Source organism: Stegodyphus dumicola, chromosome 2 (genome assembly GCF_044657685.1).
Source record: "Stegodyphus dumicola isolate Sdum_Otavi_A_Nest chromosome 2, ASM4465768v1".
Classification (NCBI taxonomy): domain Eukaryota; kingdom Metazoa; phylum Arthropoda; class Arachnida; order Araneae; family Eresidae; genus Stegodyphus; species Stegodyphus dumicola.
In genome coordinates, this window is record NC_140769.1 from 209621178 (window position 1) to 209642560 (window position 21383).

General features: G+C 34.0%; 1 protein-coding gene across 1 annotated transcript in view; it reads right to left on the reverse strand.

Annotated features, from left to right (window-relative positions):
- Window positions 1–2520: 2520 nt before the first annotated feature.
- LOC118197542 (pre-mRNA splicing regulator USH1G-like) overlaps window positions 2521–21383 on the reverse strand; it is a 205154-nt gene continuing 186291 nt past the window's right edge. The window contains exons 2-3 of the mRNA XM_085811684.1: window positions 12819–13208; window positions 2521–6655 (exon numbers count right to left, since the gene is read on the reverse strand). Of these exons, the coding sequence (XP_085667810.1) occupies window positions 5758–6655; window positions 12819–13208 (1288 nt within the window). The 3' untranslated portion in view covers window positions 2521–5757. The remainder of the gene's footprint in view (window positions 6656–12818; window positions 13209–21383) is intronic.

Genomic DNA, 21383 nt, shown 5'->3' on the forward strand with positions numbered 1-21383 from the left:
TGAACTTCCGTTCTTTTCATTTAAATTTCATGACGTATACATGTTACGGTGAAACACCGAAATTTGGAGAATGTCGACTTTCACCGGTGAATGTCAACATTCACATAGTCGCTTGGTGTATGTCCGAAATATTTTCCAAATACTCTTATTTCTGACTTACACCGGTGAATGTCGACATTCACCATGTACTAATGGTGAATGTTGAACGTATAAGAATATTATATTTCCTTCTCCGTAATTCATTCGCGAAAAAATGCACTTGAGACTCAGAATAAGAACTTAAGAATATAAGAACTTAAAACACACAGTACATTCAAAATGAGAAAGGAAAATAATAGAAGTTATAAACTTACCAAATTATGCGATTCAAATCTTATTTATTGCAACAACTTAAACTATTATGACACTTTGAATTGCACAAGAGGCCCTTGCTTTTACAACTGCATTTATTTGTGGAACACTTCCTTTTGGAATGGCAGCGTGTACATATACTCCTCTCTTTTCGACCTACACCAGAGCATATCTGTGATTGTCGACATACACCGGTGAGGGTCCGAATGTACAAGAATGTAAAGAAATATTCGATCTTTCATCGATGTATTTGGTGAATGTTGACATTCTCCGGTGAAAGTCGACATTCTTCAATTTCGGTCTTTCACGGTAACATACATATAAAAAAAATTACAGACAAGTAAATCAATCACATCAATTCATAATATATGAATTTATTAACATATTCATATGCAAAAAACATTAAATTAATGTTTGAGTCTGTATACAAATTTTTGCTGATATTCAATAGAGAACAATAACGTAAGAAATTAAAATTTGTCTTCATTTCCTTGTGTACAAACAGCATAAAATTCATCGAATGTTTGTTGAAATACCAGGGGAGTCACCACATCACATGGTAGAATTTAATAATGCATAAATCCACTAGTATAGCCATATTTCAATTGTTACTTTCATAATGAATATGCTAAATATATAGTATTTCATTACGTGATAAAAAACATACATATACATGATGCGATTTTTCTAAATTATGTTTGTATAATCATTTCATCTTAATCGTCATTTCTTATCTTACTTTTTCATGCAGATCACAGTTAATAAATTCAAAACCTTCAGCAGTATACGCAGCTTTTCTTGTAGGAAGATATCATTATTATTCAAAAACACAAAGGTTACGCAAGTCACTTACAATATAAGTTATCTGTAATTGTTTTCTTCGGCCGCTGATGATTGTTTCAACTAAAAGAAGAAATGAGTAAGAAAATGAGTTTATGAGTGAGGTTCATTTTAAGCGAAACGGTTTTACGAATGAAGATGGATATGGAATCATCGATATTCTTTAATTTCTTGACTGTATATTGTTTTTTCGGATATTTTATTTGCTTTATTACTGTGATCAAATGATTCATTTAAAAAAAAGAAGTAAGCAAGATATTGATTACTTTTTTTTTTCCCAAGAAGTTGTTAGGATGTTCATGGATAATTTGTATTTCATTTCCTTTTTATCGTTGGCAAATAAATTCTCTCTTAAGGAGAAGCACATTTTTTAACTTTTGTATTTGCTTGAAATGGCGAATGTCATTTAGCAAAGAACATGCATTGAATTTTTTTTCCGAGATTGAATTTCTATTTTAAAAATGTTTGAAACGTTTCAAAAAGGATTTAAGGGGAACATTTTATCTAAATCAGAAGAATTTTAATGGTATAAGATGTGTAAGAAAGGCACAGAATGTGAAGAGGAATCACAGTCTGGTTGATCAGTGGTCTTAAACTGCATGCGGGCCGAATGCATAATCATAAAACAGCTGACAAGTCATTTTTTTTTACTTTTTAATAACTGAAAAATTCTGTTAACCAAAAAAGAAACTTCACTTACTAAATATTTATTAAAACATACATAAACAATAATAATAAAGCAAAAAAGGAAAGGAAAAAAATTCATATTTATTTTGTATCAGAAATCTAAAGTTTGGTACCTGCTAAACAATTTTGTCAGTTACACTTTGTAATTCAAATATATTGATAGTTTAATATTAAAATCCTACACTGGCACTTTTTTCGGATAATTTTAATATGTTTAATGAATTATGAAGTAACTCATTTTAATTTAAACTAAAAATAAACATATTAGGAAAACTTTCTAAAGTTTGAAAGAAAATCTACCAAGTGGGGAACAAAACTGGAGAATAAATAATAACAATCTAATTTCTTTCTCTTATTTATGAAATTTTTTTCGGCGCATAGATAAAAAAAATACATACGCTTATGTATGTTTTAAATAATCATAAACTTCTTTCTTTCTTACTATTATAAGCTTGATACTCGATGGCGTTTCGATTCTGAAAAATTTGTAGCCTTGGAGAACAATTATTTTCACCACGGATTGTAGATGCTCATCGGACAATTGCATTTTTTATTATTAATTTCATTTGCGCAAAAATTTGTCCACTTATAAATGTATTCCCAAACAAAGTGATTCTTTTAATGCAAAAATTCATAGTTGAGTTGTGTTTTTTTTTTTTTTTTTTTTTTTTTTTTTTTTATATACATATATATTTTGATCAGTATGAATAAAAGTTAATAAAATCTGCATTTTCAAATCAAATTTATTTCATACAGTAAACTTATTAGTTTCTTTTATGAAATTTCTGGTGCGTTATTCATGTTCGTTTTCAATTGAAATGTAAATAATATAACTTGGACTTCCAATAACTAAAATTTTGAAATCTTTCAACAACGTATTTGCAACAAATACATAATTAAAATGTCTTCGCGGACCGCATAAAATTGCTTCGGCGGATGCCAGTATGAGACCACTGTGGTAGATCATCTAGTTGAACTAATTAGCAACAAAGACATCGAAAAGTCAGGAACTTCGTGCATAGCGACATCACTTAGTAGTTAGGGTATTTTTGAACAAGTTCCGGTATTCTTTGAATGCTTGTCAAGCAATTTTGAAAGATTATTTCGGCTTATTTCATTACGAAAGTAATTTGATGTAGCTGAAAATAACTGCTTAAATTATAAGTTAACAATGTATATCATGTATCTAATTAATTTTTCTAAAACAATTTCAGTATTTTGCTTGTACAACTCATTTATATGAATAAATTACGATAATGCAATGCCACCATGTTTCTCAACTACACTGTACAAATTGCTGAATTGACAGGGAGAATGAAAGGTAGTTCTAAAATTGGTTAAAGAAATATGGTACTAACATATTATCCCATCGACTGTAAAACTGTTGCCATGTAGAGCGATTTAGCACCATTTAATAAGCCACGTTTGGTTTTTACGAATGGAAGATATAGATTTACTGTTATTGCTGTTTTTTTTCTTTACATTTTGAAATAAAAATATATTAAAATTTGGAACCTTAATTCTATAGAACGCAGACAATGAAAGTTACGGGATCCTACCCTAAAAAAAGTGTATTAATTGAGACTGTGAGGTCAGACGAATTTGGCCGACGAAACAGTAATAGATTAGAGCAATTATCTGCGAGAAGTTTGTACTCACAGCTTCTGGTAAAAACAGAAGTTATTACTTAGCTTCTGGAGAAACCAGAGAGCCTAACAAAATAGTAGAAATTGATGAAAATCTTTTTAAGAAGCGCAAAAACGAAGTGGATCGGTTATTGATTGTTATTAAATAAAGAGGCGTTTGTTCCTTCAGAATTCCTCAGAAACAATTGACGCAGCTTTGACAAGATCTCCGCAAAATATCATGGTTTGATAATAGCCAACTTTCACAGTTGATGGGATAATACGTAAGTAACAAAAATATACTTAATATTACAGATTTTGGTACAAAAGGACCTTATTGAAATATTTTAATTCTGTCAGCTCTACTATTAAGTCATGAATCCGAAAACATCTTGCAAAATTTCTACTAATATATAATTCTATATAAGTTTATATATAGTTTATATATATTAATATATAATTCTATATAAGTTTATATAATATATTCTATATAAGTTTAAGTTTTATTTTTTTATTTATTTAAAAATATATCACAAATAAATAAAAAAATAAAACTTAAACTTATACAAAAATGTAATATAAAAATATGATTATTTTATGCTATAACTGGTAATTAAGTAAAAAGGAGTAAAATTACTGCATGTTTCCGCGTATACATCGATACGTGTAGATGATGAAAGCAAGATTTCGCTGAAACAAATTCAGCCGAAAATGAAAACTTGTAATCGCCTTGAGATTCCAGCTTCATATAATCTCCAAAATTATGTACAATTGATCATCCAACTTAATTAGATTTATCAAACGAGCTGAAAGTAAGTCCCATTTCACCTTCAGCTTCTAATCACAAAATAAGACTGACAGCACTGAAGGGAAAAAACAAGCACTTTGGGCCTAATAGCTTTTCTTTCCCACTTTCTCAATTCTTCCAACTTCTGGATGTGTTCATTACTCGTAGAATTTTACGCAGCTATATATTTAAGTACACAACTATTCTCAAGTAACCCTTCTCAGTAGCGCCCTGACTTTATTTCTTCTATTGTAATTCATTACCTGCCTGGATGGGAGAGGGAAAAGATTGCATATTTTGTTAGCTTTAAATAAAAAATTATTGCTTTTGCTGAGTGATGATTTGAACTGAACTGAAGATGATATGTCCACGAAGTGAACACGAACGACATTAACGACGACTCGGACACCTCAAGCAAAGCGATTTAGCAAAACAATTACTAATCGGATGCTGGTATTAATAAATTTAATTAATGTATATTAGCCCTTTTGCCCTCAGTGGTCTAACATTAAAATTACGTGTTCAAAATTCTGTAGTATACAAGCCAGTAATTTTCTTCTGCAAATGCAGGCATAAATAGGTAGCATATGGCACTCTCTTTCGGCATGTAGTGAAAATTTCAGGATAAAATACAGCATTTCATTAATAGCCGTATTTTCTTGATGTGATAATACTTGTAGGGTGCCATAACGTTGCTTTTTGAGCATTTTGTGCAAAATAACATTTCAATATCGCACGTGCAGTGGTCAGCAAATTATTTTCTTAACGTTAGTGACTTCGTATACTTTTGGCATTTTGTTGACTTGACAATTACCAATTCGTATTTAAAATTCTGTATGAAGAATTCATATTTACAAATTCTCTATGAAGAGTGAAGGTCAATCCTTACGACCGAAAGATTTTCGAATTTCTGAACGAGAGGATTAATATGATTGCGAAAACGTGGAGGTAAATATGAAGACATCAACACATGTGTCAGAAAATATAGACATTTTGTTCCATCTGAGATCTGTTACCAAGAATCAAAGCTGCATAAACTACACCGCAAATATGGGACATATTTGGACACCGCAAATATGGGACAGTCTGTTTAAGAGCACGTCAACTGCCTTAAATTAATGAACATCCAGCATTATTTAAATAATAATATTACTGCAAAATGTATAACTTCAAAATTCAATAGTGTCTTAACAACAAATAGTCAAAATGTCGTATGCCTACAAAATACTCTATGATTATATTATAAATACTTTGAGCAACACAAGTTCTTTTATTCTAGCCTTTCAGCATAAAAAAGTTCAATTTCATTGTAATATATTATTGCATCTTTCATCTCGTATAAAACTGGCTGTGAATTCATTACAGGCACCTAGCCTGAAGGACACCAGTATTTTAAATATGTATTACAACGTATTTTTATGTACTGTAATGTATCTGAAAAGTCCTTTCGAAAATTTCATAAATTCATTATAAGCGACTATCTTGCACTATTCCGGGTTCTTCCAATATTTTGATTCGTTGCTGGAGGGCCTTTCCTAATTTCCTCCTTGGGCCTAAGGGCATGCCCAAGGCTTTCAAATCTTCTTCAGAAAGCAGGGACAATGATTCAAGATCAATTCTTTCGGTCTGAAACAAAGGCATGTATTCGCTCAGACCAATAGAAGTGAGGAAGAGGGACAAGGGCTCGGTAGCATCACAATCCTCTTCATCTGTAACATCATCATCGGTAGCGTCATCATCAGCATCGTCGTAATCGTCAGCCTCGCACTCGTCTTCCCACGTTATATGCCGACGCACCAAACTGCTTGCACTGCCTATGCTGTCATTGAGTGTAGAAAACTCGCTCTTTGAGTTTCGACATGATAGCTCGCCACGGTTCTTTTCAAAGTTCTCATGTGTGTTATTACTGTTGGTGAGAGTGGTGAGGTTGATAATAGCGTTACGGAAGGTAACTGTACCGAAACCAGGCCTATCGAAAATACTAGCATGAGGGGAACCTGTGTCTTGTAACTCCTCTCCTATTCCCGAATCGGCAGTCTGCAAGAAGTCACTGTTGGCGTCATCGCTGGAATGAGTATCAGACGTTTGTCGACTGGGATTATCAGGTGAGGATGTTCCATCGTCGCTTTCCTTAACGGAATATAAATGGTTTCTGTGGATTATTTCATTCCTTTTCAAAAATGGCTTAAGTTGGGAATGGCATTCGGTTGTAGAGTCCAGTTCATCATCCCGGCCAATGATGTCTCCCGGTCTGAAAACCACATTTTTCTTCTTTTTTCCCACGGCAGCTTTCTTGGCAACAGCACCATGGTCTTTCTTCTCTCCTACACTGACTATATCGGAGAACTTTGGCGCATAGAGAAACCTAAATAATAATAATAAATAAATAAATAAAAATTTCGAATAACAAAATTAGAAAAATTAACAAATACATACACTGTTCGAAATAATCGTTGAAAATAAGTACTTAACTAATTTTGGAAGATATTGTTTTCAAAATAATATGAAAAACTGGTTTGGATACTTATGTACTATTGCGACCACCTTAGAAGTCAAATTTTCAGAACGGTCCAAACTTTGGCAACCATGCGCATAATCATTCTTTAGGCAACCATGCTCCTAAGAATCCTTCATTCAAGCAACGTCACCATTTCCATATGCATTCTTTTTGTTGCATTTCAAGAACCAACGTATTTTATAAACGAATAGCGGCTTTTTTGCCTTAAACTGGAATTTAAGATATATGGGTGTGGAATTTTCCAGTGATGGAAGAAAATGCGTTAAAATGTCTGCGGATTATAATACAGCATTTTGCCGCACAATAGCTGAAGGGAACAACTGTTTTGAATCTGTTATTAAAGCGATCACCACGAAATTTCCTCCGAACAAATGAAATAAAAACAAGCTTGTAAACAGGTTCAGTAAATTATTTTTGTTACAATTACCTAATCAGAATGTAAAATGTATGCGTAATAATATTTATGTATGTAATAAGTTTCTGTAACTGAATGATGACTTAAACATTTAATAATCATGTGAACCTAAACATTCTTTTTCTTCTCTAAAAAAAACATCAGATTTCGTCAAGTTGGTTACGTTAATACCTTAGTACTCCGGTTTGTTTTAGGGTTTCTGTAGTCAGAATTTAAATCGACATTACTCGAATTTTAACTTAAATTCGGATTTATAATTTGAAGAAAAGTATGAAATTTTACAGTAAAATAGCTCTCATAATTTTAATTCAGAATGCCAGTTTGAAACAGAAAGTTTCCTTCAAACTCTATTATATTTGTAAACCACTTTTTTTTTAAAAAAATCTGAATTACTTTGTATTACTCAAGATCTTTAATTGATCTCAGATAAAACAAAACGGTCTCAGATAACGTACGAAAACGAAATAAAAAAATGTATAAACGAAAATTAATTAAAAAATTTACTTTGAGAAGTAAAAGACATTTCAGTTTGGTTTATTTAATTATGGCAAAGCACACGAGGGCTATCTGCCTAAGGGGAAATGCCTACATGGAGGATTTTAAGGGAAACAGGCTCGTATACACGTTATACAAGGGGAAAACCACGAAAACGTCCATGCAGCCAGCCCGCCTGGAATCGAAGCCAAACAGACATTTCGGATCTCACATTAACGAAGAAAAAGTGAAAATTCGCCAAACAGAGCGAATAGTTGGCAACTTTGGCAACATAAAGAATTGCTATTGTAACCGTATGTCATCGCTAAGTTTTTAAGTACTACATCTATAAGCCTCAATTTTAGGAAAGAAGAGTTTTCTAATTCGATCATGGATCTATGGGATCAATCAAACGGTGAGGGTGATGCTATTAAGTTTCTCATAAGAAATAATATATTACCGAGTAACTTTCAGTGTTCCAACACAAAATATCGAGCGAGTTTGAGGTTCTTCAAAATGGTGGAACACAAAACATAGGGATGTATAAACGACATCATTTGAAGTGGTATTTAGCGGAGTTCATGTGGCAGCAGAAAGTTGTAGGTCAGAGTAAAAAATCATTCGAAGCTATTTTAGAAGCGACTGTCAAACATTTTCACCCGAAATAAAGAAAAACTAGTTGCATCCAGTTACCACCAGTCTATCTCCGTTAACACGTAAATACCGATATGTCTTTATTTGAACCACAGGCGAGTTCAAATTTCTTTTCACGTAGTTTTCAAGTGCATCACACTAAATGATAATCGAATTAAAGCTCTGAATAAATTTCCACTATATATCCAAATATATGCGAGAAAAAGCAGTCCCGACTGCGACGACATAGCGATCCGCAGGAGACCAAGCGAAGCCGAGGACTGAAAGTAGTCTTTGAACTTATTTAACATTGTCGTTGGTGATCAACGAGGATGGAGGATCTATCTTGACAGGTGAAACTCTGTATACTGAAAGAATTTACTTCTCGCGCATTTTGAATAGCACTGCAATAGCTATAATAGACTTAATTACCTTAGAATAATAATAATAATAATAATAATAGTACAATTATACACAGCTTTGACCAACATATGTCAAGTGTCCACTGACAATATTTGGTCTTATTTTGGAAAGACTGTGATTGTGTTATGTGATTATGGTAAGGTCTCAAGAGCTATCTGCCTAAGGGATGAGATGCCTCCAGTAAGAAATACATATTTGTATACAGATAAGAAATACATATTCAGAGTAAGATTAACACATCAATGCAAGGAAATTAACATTCTTAGAATATAAAGACAAGCAATGCTATATATACAACTGGGTAATAAAATTTTAAAACTGTAATTGTATAAAATTTTGAAACTGGAAAAAAAAATAGTTCTGGAGTTCATTCTCTATAAACAATTATGTAACAGTTCGATTTCATTCATTGTTCAATATAACTGTTCAGTTCTGAGTGCAAGATATTGTTCATATTATATAAGCAATCATAGTGCAGTTCGTTTCTATTCATAGCTCAGTATAACAGTTCGATTTTAAGTGCAAAATAAAGTCCATCCTACTTCACAGTTAGAGTAAGTTTGTAGAGACATTAGGTAATTTTGTCTCGTTACACACGGGAAAACCACGAAAACTCTCATGCAGCCAGTCTGTTCGCGGGATTCGAACCTGGGACCTAATTATCAGTGTTCAGCGACTTTACCGCTCGACCACTGGTGGGCGTTTCGTGAAGATGCATGACTGTAATATTTGTATTTGTATAATGAAGTGAATGCTGAACTTTTATTTGAAAAATATTTAGATAACTAAATTTTCCAAGCGTGGACTTATTGCTTTTAGAGCTTTCTTAATACGTTATCAAAGCTGCAAGCTATTCGTTGAGTGCACGTCGTAAAAAACATTTCAGAGAATCTTCGCTTTCCGGATATCTGATTGGCGTTAGAAACCCTGTCTAATAAATCATTGTTGGGAGAAACATATTTCTCGGAAAAGTTTTATCTAGCGTTGAGCGTAGCTAAAGATCTGTGGTAGCCCCATTACTGGCTTTTGAACCAAAGACATCCTCTATGTTAAGAAAAGGAGGAAAACAAAACCCGGAAACCAAATTTATGTGATTCATCTCGTTGTCAGCCAACCAACGGCTGAGCGGTAAAGACGCTGAACGCTGGTAATTCGGTCCGAGGTTCGAATCCCGCGAACGGGCTGGTTGCATGGGCGTTTTCGTGGTTTCCCCCATGTGTAACGTGTATACGAGCCAGTTTCTCTTGGAAAGTCCTCCACGAAGCCATTCCTCTCTTTAGGCAAATAGCCCTCGTGTGCTTTGCCGTAATTAAATAATCCAATCATCTCGTTGTCATTTTTAGTTTAGAAAGCATAGAACTGGAGTCCTCGTGCAGCACCTCCAGATATTTTTTTTTTCCCGTTATTGCTTAAAAAAAGCTCCGTATTTCGTTTGCAGTACGATAACATTAGTGGTAGACAGACAGCTATCGAAACCCGGCTTGGAAATCTCCATATTCCCCCCTTATTAGAATGATCACCACACATATTGTCAACGCAAACATATAATTAACATTTATTTAATTAAAATTTAAAAATTTAAATAATTGAGAAAACAAAATATCTTAAGACTAAAGAAAGAGCAGCTTACATCTAACAGACAAACATATATTAAAGAAGCTTATTAATCTTCTATTTTTGATGATTTAAAATATGGTTCTACTCTCATATGCGACTTAATATCACCAAATGTGGCGATATGTGTGTTCTGCGCTGGTTTTTGGCGCGATTGCGTATTGTATGGCAACCCTGTTGACGTTGAAAAATCTTTTGCTGGAGTAATTGCGCGTTGATTCGTGTCGTGTGTGTTTTGAAATGGCCTGTGGTGCAATGAGAGACATGGTGGCAAGAGTTCAGTCGCCTATTTTAGATTGTGTGCAAAGGAAATTTAGTATTAAAAGGTACGATGTTGGAGTTGTTAACGAGTCTGCTTTGTATAATGCTTCTGAGAAGATAGGGGTGGAAAGATAAAGTGGTGGAAGTTGATGAATCGAAGTTCGGCAAAAGGAAATATCATCGTGGCCACCCTGTTGAGGGGCAGTGGGTATTTGGAGGTGTGGAAAGAAGGTCTGGGAGATTATTTTTAGTGACTGTGCATGATAGAAGTAGGGCAACGCTGATGCAGTGTATTAAAAAGTGGTACAACTATTTTTTCGGATGGATGGAAATCTTACAAAGATTTAGGAAAAGACGGTTTTGAACATTCATTTGTGAACCATAGTATGAATTTTCTGGATAGTGTGTCTGGCTGTCATATAAATAGGATAGTGATTACGTGGCAGCATGTTAAAGGCGGTATGAAATTGATATTTCTGCTGTTTGAAAAAGCATTCATGCATGGTAAGTGCATTTTATTTTATTCTTGTTCTTATTTTCTTGAATGTTATGTTCATTGTTTTTTTAGTACGAATTTCTGTTCTTATTGTTGTTTTTTTTTTAATTGTTTGAAATTTATTTTAGTTATTTTAGTTTATTTTGTTGATTAGTGCATAGTGCCTAGGTTGTGCAATTCGTAGATGTTTTTTAAAGTTGAAACAGAACGCTGTGTACATGGTATTCTTTGAAATTTACTATTGTTATGTTAATTTATTAAAGCGAAGTCTGCGTAGTTCGTAGATTCGTTCGTTCCCTAGATTGTGCAATTCGTAGGTGTTTTTTTAAGTTAAAACACATCGCTGTGTACATGGATTCTTGTCAAATATTTTTGGTTAGAAACCTTACGTTTTTGCTTTGTAAATTTTTTTGTTTTGGATTTTTAGCTTAATTGTATGTTCAAAACGTGGTTTTTGGTTTTTGCATATGCGAAAACCGCGTTTTTGGAGACACTTTAGGCTTAAAATTCGAAATATAGACAAAAAATTTATATAGTAATATGGCAGCGTGAAGTTTCTCGTCAAAAATGTTTGGCAAGTAATTTGGCGACCTGAGGGCGCATATAAGAGTAGTTCCAAAAATATTGTTTTTAATTTTTCTGTCAATAAAAAAAAGTACTATTCAGTTTTGAGGACTAAAAAATGGCCAAACTATTCTTGATGCCAGTGCTGCCAAAAATAACTGCAGCAATCCTAACGCAAAAAAAAAAGGAAGTATAATAGTAAATAACTATCTAAAGGTTATTGTTTTAATTTATATGAAAGGTTAATTTCATATAATACTTTTTTATTATTATAATTTATATAAAAAAGGCTAAACATAACTGAATGGATTCCTGCATCGCTATTTCACTACCGAGTCATCGCTAAAGCATAATTTCATTTCGTTGGCTGTTCAAACATAATTTTCTATAATGAATGATGCCTTTTCTTTGCGAAATTCTATTGCAGACTTTTCGTCATGGTCAATTCCCAAATTGTTAAATCTATAGGATATCAAAAAAGGATTAAAAAATTAAACTAGTATTTAAAGGCGTCTTAAGAAATATAGAACTATCTAAACTTACGCAATCTGAAATCAGCTCGCTAGATTAGCGCGCTGTTAAATGGGCGCGTTTGCTAGATTTGGCGCTTTTGCACGTACATTTTCGATGCAATTTTTTACGGTCCTCGAAACGGAATAGTACCAAAAAAAGTTACAACTGTTTTGTTTAAATTCTGAAAATTTGCATATAGCTCCATCAAAATTTATGTTTTTAGCTATTACATTTTCAATGGAAAGGATTGCCAAACCTTGGTTCAATATTGATCGAAGATAATTTTTAATCAACTTCAACTTTCAAAAGCTTTTCTCGCAGCTGAAACACACACTGTCAAAAAAGTGGTTAGTTCTAAATATAAGTTAGATACTGATTCTTGGAAAATCATTTTGCCACTTTATATTTTCAAATGCATTGACTTTAACACTGTCAAATGCAAAACACTTTTTAGCTTCGTCCTTTTTTATATTCCTAACATATAACATATGTTTAAAAACTTAAGGTTCCTCGAAGCCCCCTTATCAGAGGTCCTCGATGATATGAATGGGAAAAAATGGCATTTCCTGTAACAGAGAAAACTTAGTTGGGAAACTTTCCAATAATCTCTAACTGACCTGGAATCTTTCCTGAAAGAAGGCAACATCAGTCTCTGAACGTCGGACTGTCTCTCCTTTTCCTCTTTCTCAGCTCGCTTTGCCGCTTTCATTTGCAGCTTTTTGTAGTTTTTAATCCTTTTCTCTGCATCATATACACTCTTCTCCTTTAACCTTTGGACCAATTTCTTGTTGACAAGAGCGTGTTTCGATTGCGCTTGATCTAGCAACCTGAGAACGTCATTTTTGTGATTAAGCACAGCAACATCTTTGGCGGTGTGGAAATCGTTGTCCAGAGCCCACAAATTGACTCCAAAGTTGACCAGAAAGGATACGCAGTCGATGTGGCCGTTGCCGGCAGCACAGTGGAGGGAAGTGTTGCCGTAATGGTCACATTTGTCCGGGTCCCCTCTGAAATGAAACAAAAATTTTGTTTAAAATTAAGTTTTGTTATAATTTGAAATTCAAATTGCTCTTTCGAATATTAAATCAACAAACTGAATGTTACACATCCAACATAAAGAAATCTACAGGTGCAGTTACAGAGGTGCTAAGTCAGTATCTGCACTACCATAAGTGATTGAGGTACTGCTGAAGCTACTTAAACTATCAAGCTCCTACGCCAATGGAATTCCGAGAAAGAAACCTCCCGGCTGGGCGGTTCGAGGGTCTCCCAACCGTCTTCCCTTACCACTAACCTCCATGATGTCCCATTTTGGGCTTTCCCAGTTCACACTCTCTGGAGGTGGCAACAAGAATCGTGCCATTTCAGATCTTTTTTTTTTTTTTTTCCTTCCTTGTGGAGGTGTTTTGAATGAGAACATCAAAAATCCGTTGTGTTTTTAACTTTTCATTACAAATGATGAACCTATTGCAGGACTAAAATTGTAAGGTTAATTCCGTGTATTTTAAGTTACTCCGGAATAAATTGTGAGTGAAACAAAGGAAATCCAAAAAAGGAGCTTCTTAAGATGTATAAAGAACAGCTATTCCAGCCAGAAAAGAAGGCAAATCTTCTGTTATAATATCATATATAACTCGGTTCTGCAGATGGTTGTACAAAAATCCAAAATCATTTTTCTGTATATGGTTTAATCCTTTGCACTGAGGCCTTTCTCGTTCAGGCTAACCAGCAACTCGAGACGATAGTCTGTATACTTGGTGAATTTATTACAGCTATTTTAAAATGATTTCTCAAAAATTTAATGTTTGTGTATGAAGATAGTTGCAGTCCAGTGGCTCTTTCGCCGGATACAACTTTTGCTTATATCTTCGGATTCTGTGCTGGTTATCCATTTTGAATTTTCTGTCTCTTCTGCGGAATTATTGTCACTTTTACATCCACTTTTTACTAAGCCTGATTTTTCGCCTTCTTACACCTCTTACTTCATCCCTATCTACGTCACTGTTTACCTTCTCACTGTCGTCAAATAGTGTATGCATATACGTATTTTCATTCATCAACGGAAAAACGAACTCATCTTCCCTTGAACTGATTCCTTCATTGTGTTCGATGCTTATTGGGCAATTTAACATTGAAAATAATATTCCTGTTGCGACGGTTGTTGAGTTTGAGTTAACGTCAATTCGCATATATAAAAATAAATCTAAAAAGTCTGATGTGTAAACCACATGACTTCCTTGTACGGAATATTAAATTATATGCATTTTTTTTTCATTTTATTTAAACTTATTGGATTGAATTAAATATACTTCGTCGACAGCGCATAAACTACAATACAAATGCACTCATTAAAATTCACTATATTTGTTTACCATAGCGACACTCTGGCGCAAGGTTCACTTAACAGCGTTATATTTCGTTAATATTATAACTATGTCTAATCACTTAGTAAGAGGCAATCGACCATTAACGGCCTTTACCAATATATTATACTTGACTTTTAAATGCTTGAGGAATCGAGTAAGTTGTATTCAATAACATGGAAGTACTTGCGCACATGCTGTGCTAGAACTCAGAGATTACTAACTACGGAGGCTCCTGTACCGCCATCCGTAGAATAAGTAAACTTGAACAAATGAGGCGCTCGTGTGGCGCCATCTATTAGTAAGGATGAAAAGCATTTTAGTTGACTGAAGCTCTGGTTGCGCCATCTATTATTAAGGATGAAAAGCATTTTAGTTGACTGAAGCTCTGGTTGCGCCATCTCTTGCAGGATGTATTGTACGGCATTTCTAAAATTTCATAAAAATTATTCTTCTGATAAGCAATAATTGGAAAGTGGAATGATGAAAAACACAATTTGCAATACATTGAAACGTTTCATAGGCGTAAAAACTGCACTCATGTCCATAAATTAAGGATAATTCAGAGTCACGCGGAAATCGAACTCTAAAATAAATATATCACCTGTAAAATCACTACACACATCATCAAGAATCATATGCAAATTTCAGGAAGTAACCAGATGACACCGATTGTACGTCACAATGACGAGAGTGTAAGAGAGTGATATATAAGGAATACAGGCAAAGAAGTAAAATTGTTCGCAGGCGCTTTATAACCATTTCAGGGCAATAACCGAATAGTAATGACACAAAGGACGTATTTGGATGATTTTTTACGTGGTAGAATTATCGGCCGTCTGGAATGTGGGCGTACCCAACTGGAAGTATCAGACGAACTTGGAATTGCCCAGAGTGTCATCTCCAGGCTTTGGCAACGATTCCAAGATGATGGCAATGTGAGTAGACGTTACAGCACAGGTCGCCCCAGAGTTACAACGCCGAATGAGGACCGGTATTTGGCAGTTACTGCCAAAAGAAACAGGCGGAGCACAGCCTCACACCTGTCTCGTCAGCTCTCTTCAGCCACTGATACGACAATTTCAAGGCAGACCGTGTACAGATGCTTAGGACAGATTGGTCTATATGCTCGTAGACCTGTCAGATGCGTTCCACTTACTGCAACTCACTGTCGCCTGCGGTTAGCCTGGAGTAGAGAGCATGCATTGTGGACACCGCAACAGTAGGCTTGTGTGATGTTTTCCGACGAGTCCAGGTTTGGCTTCCAGTCTGATTCTCGCCGGACTTTCATATAGAGAGCTTCAGGTACCCGTTACCACCAAGAAAACATCATTGAACGACACCGTTACGGTGGTACAGGAGTGCTCGTTTGGAGTGGAATTATTCTAGGTTCCAGAACTGACTTGCATGTTCAAATTGTAACCATGACAAGCCAAATCTATCGGGACGTCATTCTAGAACAACATGTACGTTTGTTTCGGGGCGCCATGGGCGCACAATTTGTGTTTATGGATGACAACGCCCGTCCTCACCGTGCAAACATCGTAAGCGAATGCCTTGAATCGGAGGATATCACCCGTATGGACCGGCCAGCATTCTCACCGGACTTGAATCCAGTAGAGCACGTGTGGGACATGCTTGGCCGACGAGTTGTAGCCCGTCAACCTTCTTCTACATGTCTACCGGAACTTCGGAGAGCATTACTTTTTGAGTGGTGTAATATCCCCCAAGATCAGATCGATAATTTGATACTCAGCATGCCTAGGCGTTGTAACGGACTGTATTACATCGTCTGGGAGACATACAATGTATTAAGAATCATAGCAAACATGTAATATTGGTTTTTTCTAAGTAAGTCTTTTTTGTAATTTGCTCCAGGGAGAAAAAATCGCTATATTTTTAATAATATCAAACACATAGCATCTTTTTTTGCTCTTCACCTTTTGTTTAATAAATAAGCTTTACAAATAAGTCAAATTTGTTTTCCTTCTAACTCTTTCTTTGCCTGATTTTGCATTATCCTTCCTTAATTTATGTACGTGAGTGTATTTAAATACAAAGTCTACCTGCTTTGGCAGGAACAAAGTCCACAGCGCATTGTAATTTGATAAGTAAATCTATATGTAAAGAAAATGAAGTAAAATCTTGGCTAAATAAGAAGAAAACGAAAATATATACGTTACCACCGACTATTATGGTGAATAGTGCGGGGCCTCTTGTGGCGTTGTTCAATTGTGAAATCATAATTTCCTAGTTTTTTGATGATCTTCTTAGGATGACTGTCACATTTCATAAAAAAGTTATGAGAAGCTTTTAGAATTTCAGAATCCGTGGGTTTAATTTTTAAGTCATTGTGAAGAGTGCTGTTTCGTACGAACCAAGGCGCATTTGTAATTATTTGAATGGCCTTGTTTTGAATTCTAAGTAATTTTTCGCGATGAGTTCTTGCAGTTGCAGCCCAAGCTTACAGTAAAATCGGGCGGAGAGCGTGTAGATAAATAACTCTTTTTGTAGCGAGATTAAGTTTAGAATATTAATAACAATATTATAACTCAGAAAGCACAAAATTTATATTATTTGAAGAATTATCTAATCGTTGCCCCATGTTCTATTCGAAAATTATAATAAATCTAGAACGATGTATAAAAGAAATTAAGCAAACAAAACAAAACAAAACAAAACAAAACACACACACACCCACACACACACACACACAAAAAAAAAAAAAAAAAAAAAAAAAAAAAAAAAAAAAAAAATTCACAGAACGATTTAGTATTTCTCATTCAATTAATTCAGTTCTCACTTCGCGACAAGGCAATAATACATAAAAACTCAAAATATCTATATTAAAAATCTGATGTGTACACTACATGACTTCCTTGTACGGAATATTAAATTATGCGCATTTTTTCTTGCATTTTATTTAAACTTATTAGATTGAATTAAACCTACTTCGCCGACAGCGCATAAACCACAACAGAATAAATGCATTCTTTAAAATTCACTTTGTTTACCATAGCGACACTCTGGCGCTAGGTTTACTTGACAATATTATATTTCATTCATATTATAACTCAGAATGCACAAAATGTATATCATTTAAAGAATTATCTAATCGTTGCCACATGTTCTATTCAAATACTATAATCAAGCTAGAACTATGTATAAAAGAAATTAAGCAAATAAAACAAAAAAGAAACAGTTTTTCACAGACGATTGAGTATTTCTCATTTAATTCAGTTCTTACTTCGCGAGAAGGCAAAAATACAGAAAAACTCAAAATATCTATATTAAAAATTACGAAGTAAATTTCAAACGCTTATTTCCTCGAAAAAATTCCAGAAAGAATTAAGCATGATTTAATTGGCAATAATAAATGAATGCGTTATCTTTGTTGTTGCGAAGATAAGTTTCTCTAGATTGGCAACAAATCCACTAGTCTCCTGTTTCAAATGTAAACATCAATGGCCGCCATTAAAACAGGCTTAGCGGCAATTAAACAACTTTAAAATTGCTGATAATTCTAAAAATATTGCACACAGATTTACTAAAGGCATAAAATCCTTAACCGGAAGATAAAAACAATATAATTCAATCATTTTTAAAGAAAAAAATGTACAATTTACAAACATATAAAAGTAACGAAACGGAGATCACTGAGCCGGGTAATAGAGTGGATATATATATAAATATATTTATACCAAAATACGAGGTGCACATCTACATGTTATAGCAGTCCTATATACAAAATTTCAACGTTCTGAGGCTACTCGTTTTTGAGTTATGCGAGATACGTACGTACGCACGAACGTACGTACATACGTTCGTACAGACGCCACGAAAAATTCTCTTCAGAATTCATTTTAAAGCAGTTTTATAATTTTTTAAGGAAAAGAGTATTTTATTCTGTCCTTACGTACAGATGTCACGCAAAAACATCGTTAAATTGCATTCGCTAGCGGTCAAAATGGATATTTTCGTTAAAATATGCTGCCTGAAACTTTTCGCGATTACAATACTTCCTTTTTACTTTGTACAAGAAAGTAAAAACGTATTTAAGATAAAACACTGGTATAAATTTTGTACTCATATTTGTATACGCATATTTGGAATACACTCATGAAGCGATATTGCCCAAACAAAATCTAAATAAACACCGTTACCGGTCGAATTATCGCGTGAAACTGAGTAGTGATAGAGACCTTTCGAGTTACGGCATCAAATAAAGTGGTGACCGAGAGTCACCTGTCGAGTGCAAAGGGTTACTATTCTTCTCTTCGATGAGTCACATATTTAAAAATCTGTAAAAATGTTGCCTATTTTATTAAAAACTGCAATAGCAGTATTACTAATGATTTTTATATTTCTTTGGAGCGCTGTATTTTTAACCGAGAGTTAATGCTAGTCAAATCCTTAAAAGTTTTCATGTATCGCTTTCAGTGTTTCAGTTTTCAAGATGTAGAATTCTCAAAATATTTTACCCGCAATTACTCTTTAGAAATCGACATGATCCTTTTTAAAGATGCTTAGTAATCAAATTTAAAAAAAAATATTGTTTTATGCATTAAGTGCAATCACCTATGTCACTAACGTTTAAGCACCGTCTAAAATGTAACTACACACTTCACAGTCACGTGACCATCTATCCCGTTTTCAGATTTTTCGTTCACACTGAATGAACAGGGCTGAAATGAATAATTAAATACTTTCTTATTTAGCTAAAAGAAAATGCTCAAAAAGGACTTGTTAATGCTATATTTTATTTCAATGTTTTGGTTCTTCAGCAATTTTTGTTTTTGTTGCCAATTCTGAAAGAAATGATTGTAGCCTCGACACCAATTGAGACTGCGAATAATATTACAAACATAAAAAAACATTATATTTAAAAATATGCATATATGTAGGTAAGAAAATGAAAATAAATTAGTATTTCTATCGATTTAACCACTACAAGGATTTTGGCTCGCCGTGTATTTTGAGTGCCCCCTTCCCGTACAGACCCTATATGCTTACTAACATGCATGCCTTCTCCTGATTCGAGGCTCGGCTCATCAGTATGGACGTCAGCGACACTAAATACTATTCCTTCCGTAGCCGCCTAGGCTACGGAAATCTAAAGTATGGGGGGGGGGCTGGAGGTAATAAATCTCAAACGCTAAAAATATTATATAGAAAATTATATGAAAATGTGCTTTAAGGATTAGATTAACTTATGTATTGCGCTAAAAAATTAACGACTTTTTAATGGTGACCTAAACAGCGCAAAATATTAGTTTGTTAATTTATAATAGACAGATTAAATACTAAAGAACTCTTACGCTTTTCCGAATGGCAACAGACTCAAATAAAAAGCGAAACAAAGGGAAAGCATGTTTTGAGACTAATAGCCCTTTTTTGCTAATAATGACAATGTAAAGGAAAGCAATTCAGATCTATATTTATTTTCTATCTGAAATTTATAGTTTGGTACCCGCAAGATAATTTTTTTTTTTTTTTTTTTGGTTACACACTTTATAGCTCAAATGAACCGATAGCTATATATTTTCAGACTGAAATTTCTTTCATGTAGTTCTAACATGTTTAATTAATCATCAAATAATTTAGTTTAATTTAAATGAAAAATAAACAAATTTTGAAAACTTTTCAAGTGGGATGAAACTTGAAGACAATAATTGCAACCTATAAATGAAGCGCAGCCAAAAATGTGTATAATTTAACAGATGTACAAAGAAGTCTTGTGGGGTTCACAACCGTTTTTTTTTTTTTTTAATTGTATTTTATTTTGACTCATATACACAAGCTTTTCGAATTATACAACATACACAATTTGACGGCAAAAAAATTCAAATCAATGTCGGTCACAATACACTTATTTGAAATCACAATACACTTTCAATGCACTTATTTTCCATCACTGTATTGAAAATAAGAAACGCGAGATGTTAGAGATAATATATTGACTGAAAATAAAAGCAAAAGTATGTTTTAAGTATAAAAACTTCTTTTCGTTCTTTCCGTTCAGGAAGGGCAACTGTGTCTCATTTGGATGATTTGTCGGCATCTCATTTGTGCAGTCCACCTTTTGCAGTTATTTACCGCCAGAGGAAGTGACCGTGACCGTTTTCGGGAGTTCACTTTGGCCATCGAACCAGTGATCCGTTCCTGCAAATTACGGTTGTCTTGTGTTTTACAGTTATCGAAAGTGGGCATAGGCTAATAAATCCTTAAGCCATCAAGAAAAGTTGTGCTGTTCCAGTTGGGAGAATTCCAAACACTACAAGAAGCATACTTTCCAGTGCACCGGAATTAGCTTAAGATAAATACATAAATTTATTTTAGATTTTTTTAAAAGTTTTTCACTACTAGTTATTCAGAATAAACAGCCAATGCTCAAACTGGTAAGAGTATGCACTTGCGGCTTAAGTACTAAGTTTTTTCTTCCCCTCAAATTTTCATTATGAACCAGGCAAAAAGTGAGGTAACTGAGGCACTTACCTCGAGTGAGCATCTAAAAGGAGAGTCAAATTAGCTATGCAAATTTAGAAATTTATCTTAATAAAGAAATTTGAATTACGGTAATTAATTTTCAATGGTAATTACGGTAGTTAATTTTCAACTACGAGATGCATCAAGAAGTACAGTTTTAAAGCATCATATTTAAAGTAACAAAACTTCATTAACATTATTTATCATCATTTATAAATATTACATTTTTGATACGTGTATCAATCTCTGTGCTATATAGCCGACTTTCTGATTTCCATGAATGGTCTTTTCTAGTTACCTTCTCGGATAAGACAGCGCCTATACGTTTACGTA